Genomic DNA, 7,275 nt, shown 5'->3' on the forward strand with positions numbered 1-7,275 from the left:
CCCATAGTGTTGGGCTGATGATGAAGCCAGACTTACAGGTATGTAGTTTTGGCGTGATTCTGAATCCAGCTTTGTTGCTGGAGACCCAGGTAGCCTCTGGCTAGAAGCACCTTTCGCCAGCTGTAAGTGGTGCGACAGCTACAGATGTTCCTGCACCAGGAGAGCTTGACCACAGTAGTGTCATTGAAATTCTACTCAATATTATCCAGATTAGATTCCAATGTATAGTTAGCAGAGTAAAAACTTAAAACACATTGCAGGATTCCCCAGAAATAGACCAGAGGCAATGAATATTTCATCCAGCAGAGCTTTAACGGCCACTGAAGGCTAATAGGCATTATGGTCACAAATCCAATACATTCAGGATTGACACTGTCCATAAGAAATCCAGTTGCAGCAGACTTAACTTAAACTTTCAATAATTTATAGTAAGTCTAAACCTTAACACTAAGCATACAATATACAGAACACCACGCCAGAAGGAAAAGAGATAGAAAGAGAAAGTGAAGCCCAAGCTCCTTCTGGCCCCATTTTTATAGTCAGCGTGACCTTGACTGAAAGAGGTAGTTCTGTTTAAGCCGGCTGTACTCAGCTTCTCTGAAGCAATAACCCAAACATCATGAACCTTCTGCTTGTTTCTTTCACACAGAGAAGCTTCCAGAACCCTCCTGAATTAAGTAGAATAGGAAAGATCTCTAGCACATCGGATCAATACTTTCTGTACTAAGCAATGAAAACTGACAAGTAGTTCAAGTAGCACACTGGTGACTTCAAGGCTTATTACTGCAATGCCTCTTTGCACAGCTTCTCTTTGTGCTCGATCTAGAAGCTGCACTTAGGGCAGAACGCTGCAGCACAACTGCTGATGGGAGTGAAACCCTACTACAGATTACATCTCTGCTCAGAGATCTGCACCCGTTGCCAATTTGCTCCCGGGCCAAGTTCACGATGTTACCATTAGTATATAAAACCCTTAATGGCTTGAGACCAGATTGCTTGCAGGCTCGCCTTACACCCATGTATGCCCACTCTGTGTGCCAATCAGCGTGACTGGTGCCATTACAGGTGCTACCTAATGCTCGTTCCATAGTGGCAAGATTGCCCACACATCATATATGATGTCATACATGGGGCAAGGGGCTTGGCTTGGCTGAAATGGGCTTGCGGTCCAAATGGGGAGCCGGCCAGGTCTAATTAGGCATGTGGTCTGGAGGTTGCCAACCCCTGTTGTAAATCTGTAGCATGAATCTGAGAACAGGTCTCTGCAGGCAGCAGAATGAGGTGTCAAGAGTCCTCAGGTGTTAGAATAGACTGTTCCACTTCAGACTGCAAGATGTGTGTGTCACTTTTTAATGCTTGACTATGAAAAAGAAAACCTTCCTTGCAAGTAGGAAAGTAGCATAGTTACTAGAACCATTCTAGGCTCTAGAGCCATTCTCTCTGGTGAGCTCATTTTCTTCCGGCAGGCAGGAGAATCCGGAAAATTGTAGCTCCTACTTGCAGTCCAAAGTGGTGGAATGTGGCCAAATAGAGGCTGTGCCTTTAACAGTTGCAAAAAATAGGGTTTTTTAGCAGGTATTGCATGCATTGTATCTACCTTGCTTCTTTGATTGTGGGGATGGACAAACACTGAACTCCTCTCTTGACAGGCCTGTTTTGACTTGACAAGGGTGGATTCTCCCAATGCATGTGGCAAATATACATCGCTTCCCACCCACCCCATAGGCTGTTGTCAACTCAGGCACATTGTGTATTAACCTCTTCTTTCTCGTACTTTCTTAAGACAGGTGACGATCAGTACACTTTTGGCGTGAGGGCAGAAGATTCTTGCTACCTCTCATCTACAGCCCAGATACCCAGCATTGTGGTAACCTACAGCAATGTCCAGCGAATGGAGCTGCCTTTTCAATCCAACTCTGACCCTTCGTGCTCCAGGAACTGTGGCTATAGCTGGGAGAGGAACTCCAGCAGCCGGCTAGAGTGGCTGTGCCAGGATAGTGCCTTAGATCCTATGCCAGAGACACACATGTGTCAGCTTAGTGTAGAAAACCTTCCAAAACATCACTGAAGCAGGAAGAGGGGGCAGAAGAATGAAAATCGCCAGCTTTCCTGTAAAGATTCAAAAACAGCTCCACAATAGTTAATTTGCTTTACATGTTGATTGCGTTCTCCACAATGTTTGTGTTAATAAGTTGAGCATTTAAAACAAACAGAGGCAGTAGCCCGTTTTATCCTGAGAACAGGCTCACACATGAATCTTGTATGGACAGTCTACACCCAGCCATCCACAGATTGCAACTGTCAGGCAGGCAATCCCTGATAATATCCAGCTTGGAGAGGCAGCAGGCAGGGAGTCGGCTGACATGCCCAACCTTTTTGGACCAGTGGGGGGAATGTTGAGAAAGTGTTGCATGTGCCAGTCGCAAAATGGCTGCCATGGTGTGGCATAACACAAAATGGCCACCACATCTGAAAGAGGCAGGACCAAAGATGGCTTGGGCACCCTCCCTGCATCAGCTCCCCTATCAATGGGGAGCAGGGAGCACCTACATCAGCCACAACTGCACTTGCTCACTCTTGGTTTGAATGGAAGGGAGGTTTGGTTGTCCAGTCCTGCCATCCAATGAAATATGAGCATGTGTGCAACACAGAAGCCAAAGCAGTGCCAATATAAACTGAACAGAAACAGCAAACTGTCCCTCATGCGTTGTTGATTTTTTAAGGGGATATTTAGTGAGACCTTTCACAAGTATTGTAGAAGATCCTGGTGGGCACATGCATTGGTGGCCCCCTAGCCTGGTAGCTCAAAGGGCTATATAGCCTAGTGGCTTCTTCTTGCAACAAACAGATGCCTGGATTAAGGGAGGGATTTTGAAGCCTTACAGCCAGCAGTGGTTTGTGATAGGCTCTCCAGAACAGGGAACAACTGTAGCTCCATGGTGGGTGAGCACATGGTTTGTTGCAGAAGGTCCCAACACTGAGCCAGATTGACTGAACCATCTGACTTGGTCTAAGGTAGCTTCCTATGTCCTCAATTGCCTGATTCCGGGGACCAGGAGGATTCTCATCTGTGGTGTTAGTCTCTTCCTGCCTTAAACTACCTCCAGTTTCCTTCTTCACGCAGCAGCCCTGCTGATGCCAAGAGAAGAGGACTGGCACCTGGTGTTGCAAAGTTCCTGCTTTGAGCTGTACAGCTACTTGGTACCAAGGTGTGTGACTCAAGGCCTGCGTGGATAGTGTCATGGCATAGCTTAGTCACTAGGTGGCGCTGGGCTTGTGTGTGTAGCTGAGTGGTGTCAGGAGGTTCCTGCTGCTGTTCTGTTCTTGTTTAGAGAAACAATAAAGTTATCGTTTAGCTCCTTGACTAGTCTGTCCACTCAGCCTTCCATGACAAGGCCTATGTGCATATCAATCCCATCGTGCAACCAGTCCATACCATTTTTGGCGGATGATATCTCATCCATAGGGCTTTCAGGCATAGCTAAGTGGTCTTTTTGTCACAGGTTCTGCTGAAGGATACAAGTTGATAGCATATTACTGCACCTCAACTCTTATAGATCGTGTGTAAATGGATTCTAGAGCCCTTTGGAGAGGGGAAAAGTGGTGCCTGCCATTTTACTGTATGATGATTTATAAATGTATAAATAAGATGTTTCTGTCAAGATCAAGGCATGGGGGTTATGCACATGTCTCATGGAAAACGTAACATCTGCACTGTGCTTAATCCACATGGGACAAGTGTTACAGGAAGACCGTGTGACACCCGTCTACACCCATCACCAAGTTGCACTTAATGGATGATGTGGAGGTACCAGTGCCAACATGGGATGCATGCCCAGGCATTCAGCTGAACATGCAAATGCTCCAAAGTGTGGATGGAGGGGTGGGGCGCGCATGAAAGCCATGCCTCCAATGTCCTCATGCAGGTTGCTCCCCACCCCCTGCTCCTCCGCATTCCTGAATGTCTCCACATCAAGCAGGGGGCTCACATAATTGATAAGGGTCCTGCTATTTCAGGGTCCCCAGTGGCACCGAGGGGGTCAACTCATAAGTAGGAACCCTCTGCAGAACTTTCCCACTGAGCCCAGGGGTGATGCCTGGGACTGAACATGCAGGGTGCGACACTCACAGGACTGCTTCTATGTATGCCCCCTGCCCCAGATACAAAGTTTGTATCTTCAGGCAAATCTGTAGACATACTTAATGTCCATATATTGCAAACATGGGGACAGAGAAGGTCTCTCTGTGCAATAACTGTAATGTGTATTCTAGGCTTCTATCAACAAGATGTCAGGACTTGCGCCTGCACTGGGCCCTGAACTTGGCACTTTTTCAGATAAATAAGCAAATAAATTTATTGCCAGCCCATGACGAGCAAGTGCCAGAGCAGGTTACAATTTAAAATTCAACATCAAAAACAGTAAAGTCACAGAAATAGGGTTGAGAATGACAACCTGCCCTCTCCTGAGAATGCCAGGAAGACATTCAACCTGTGTAACCAGCACCCTGAACAAGGAAATACCTTCACATTAATAGGCAAGAGGAGATCATGTGGTACATCTTGCCCCATATAGAAGCGACTTGAGTCAAGCTTGCCCTCCAGAGGATTTTGCTTCTCTCTCTCTCTCTCTCTCTCTCTCTCTCTCCCCTTCTTTCCTTCCTTCCCTCCACACACAGCCCCGAACCTGAACTTCACGCAACCTATATCCGATGCAAAATAGTATCATAACAGAAAACACAGTGTAGGTTTTATTGGAAATTGGAACGAATTCATTGTCTTTGGGAACAAATAATGTAATGGCGATGTACTTTGCAATATTTTATGATTTTCAGTATCTCGATGTACTTTTTCTTTTTAAACAATAAAAAAATTGTGTATATAAATATCCACAACCTGTTGCCAGATATCCAGGCTGCTTGATTTCTGATGTTATTACTCCCCATTATTGCTTTGAGGTAGAAAGCAAGATTATGAGGTCAATGAGGAAAAGAAGGGAATACACAGTTCAGAAACCAGGATGGCTTCTTGGAAGCTAAATAAAAAGATGAAAGAGATTGATTATAATTCCTCCCTTCATCTGTCTGGGCAGGATATTGACTTAAGGCAGAGGGTCTGATAGATACTAAACTGATTGAACAGACAGTCTAATAACAAAATATTAGATGTCATTCTGCCAAATCAGGCTTCCAATTTAATTCCACCAATTCACAATGCCTATCCAGAGAATTGGATCTTCGCCACCATATGCTCCCAGACCTCCTGATCTACCCCATTAGGGCCTCTATTAGACACATACCATGGGTTCTTCTCTTTCCCAGGGCTGATAAGGGAGATTAGGAAGGCCTCTTGAGTATAATCTAGGTTGGCTTGTTTGTTGCAGCACCAATAACATGTACGGGGTTCACATCACAGTCAAGGGCTTGTTGCCAGATCTGCTAATGAGTAACCAAACAATTAAACCCCTGTGTTGCAAACAGTATCAGTAATATCCAAGGCAACACGATGACCAAGTACAACAATGCAATATCAATGTAAACTCTTTCTATAATCTATACGGAACATTGAACAATATGAAATATATGAAATATGCACTCTCTGCAAAACCAAATAAACAGGAATCTTATAAATCTCTGAAAGTCCCAAAATGTGCACTCTTGCTCTGCTAATGAGCCAGTGCGCACATTCTCATGAACTTGTTTTTTGCATGTGTACCTGCTAAAATGCTAATTTGGGGAAACCAGCCATTGCTGCTCTTGGGATCTTCGCCAGCAACAATTGGGTGCACCCAGACAGAAATATATCAGCTTTGATTCTTTCCTAATTTGGGGAAACTGAGCACTGACCGACCATTAGTATTCTCACTCTGGTGAGACAGCAACAACCACGTCATCACTGCAATTATATCTATGTATTGTAGTTACCAAAGGGCAGATTAAAGTTTGACCAAAGGGCAGTTTAAAGTCCCCCCCCCCAGCCCAGTCATATGCACGCCTACTCAAAAGTAAGTCTCTTTGAGTCCAGTGGGATTTTTCTCCTATCTAAGGGCTCATCCATGCTTCTGTTTGTCCCCTGATTTCTAGACATGGATCCAAGAGGCTTTTCTTGTCTTCCTACCGCTTTCCCCAGGAAAACCTGCCATTTGCTTCTGAATCGGAGCAAACGTCAATTGGGTTTTCTGCAGGTGGGCAGTTGCATACCCTCCAACATTTCTCCAGTGAAAATAGAGACATCCTATTATTCTTCTTATTCTTATTCTTATTCTTATTCTTATTCTTATTCTTATTATTATTACCACCACCACCACCACCACCACCACTACTACTACACTATTTATAGCCTTCCCATCTGATTGGGTTGCCCCAGCCACTCTGGGCGACTTCAAACATATATAAAAACATAATAAAGCATTAAACATTAAAAAAAAAATTCCCTATACAGGGCTGTCTTCAGATGACTTCTAAAGGCTGTATAGTTACTTATCTCCTTGGCTTGGGGGTCGCATAACTCCATACCCTCAAACATTTCTCAGATGAAAATAGGAACGTCCTAAGGAGAAGAAGGACATTCTGGGATCAAATCAGAAACCGGGACGGCTTCTGTAAATCCGGGACTGTCCCTGGAAAACAGGGACACTTGGAAGGTCTGCATTTGCTCTGATTTAGCAGTAAATGGTGTGTTTTCCCAAGTAGAGTGGGGAGACCAAAGAAAAACCTCTCAGACCCTTGCCTAGAAATCATGCGACAAACGGATGAGACAAAGGGAAGTGTGAATGAGCCCTAAGTGAGTCCAGGGTCTCCATCTCCAATTGATAAATATGTGTGGTATATTGCCTTACTTGCCCTTGAAAGGCATCTAATAAGTCTTATAAATAAACACAATGTGAGTCCCAGTGACTGAAGCCCCTGTGGAACTTTGAAAGCTTGCAGGACTTTGGTGCACAACAAAAGTAGCAGGTTAATCTATTCTGCACCTTGTATGTTGCAGTGCGGCCAAGTGCCCATTAACTGCTTCCTTCGCCTCTTGGCTTTTATTACTATTTAATATGCTGTGGCATATATAATATTCTTTATCCCCCTGGTACAACTTTGCTTACAGTGAGTAGTGAGGAAATCCTTTGCCGGCTAGTAATGCCTTCTGAATCTAGAGTGCAATGTTCAGCGTGTACCAAAGAAGATTCTGCTGCTATAAAAAGAACTTCAGCTGTTAGAACGTGTCTGCTTACAAGAGGATTGAAATGCAACTGTTAATTAGCGAATAACTTGCTCCCGCAGCAT

At 44.6% G+C, this 7,275-nt stretch overlaps 1 protein-coding gene across 4 annotated transcripts in view; it reads left to right on the plus strand.

Annotated features, from left to right (window-relative positions):
• The window catches only part of OPN4 (opsin 4), a 37,543-nt gene extending 34,179 nt beyond the window's left edge, over positions 1-3,364 (plus strand). For 3 of the 4 annotated variants that reach the window (XM_081004998.1, XM_081004999.1, XM_081005000.1), the window contains one exon: positions 1,784-3,364. In XM_081004998.1, coding sequence (XP_080861124.1) covers positions 1,784-2,068 — 285 coding nt within the window. In that variant the 3' untranslated portion in view covers positions 2,069-3,364. The remainder of the gene's footprint in view (positions 1-1,783) is intronic. The other variant, XR_013986147.1, reaches the window with a different exon arrangement.
• The last annotated feature ends 3,911 nt before the right edge of the window (positions 3,365-7,275 follow it).

This window comes from Podarcis pityusensis, assembly GCF_964106645.2.
Source record: "Podarcis pityusensis genome assembly, chromosome: 5".
Taxonomy (NCBI): domain Eukaryota; kingdom Metazoa; phylum Chordata; class Lepidosauria; order Squamata; family Lacertidae; genus Podarcis; species Podarcis pityusensis.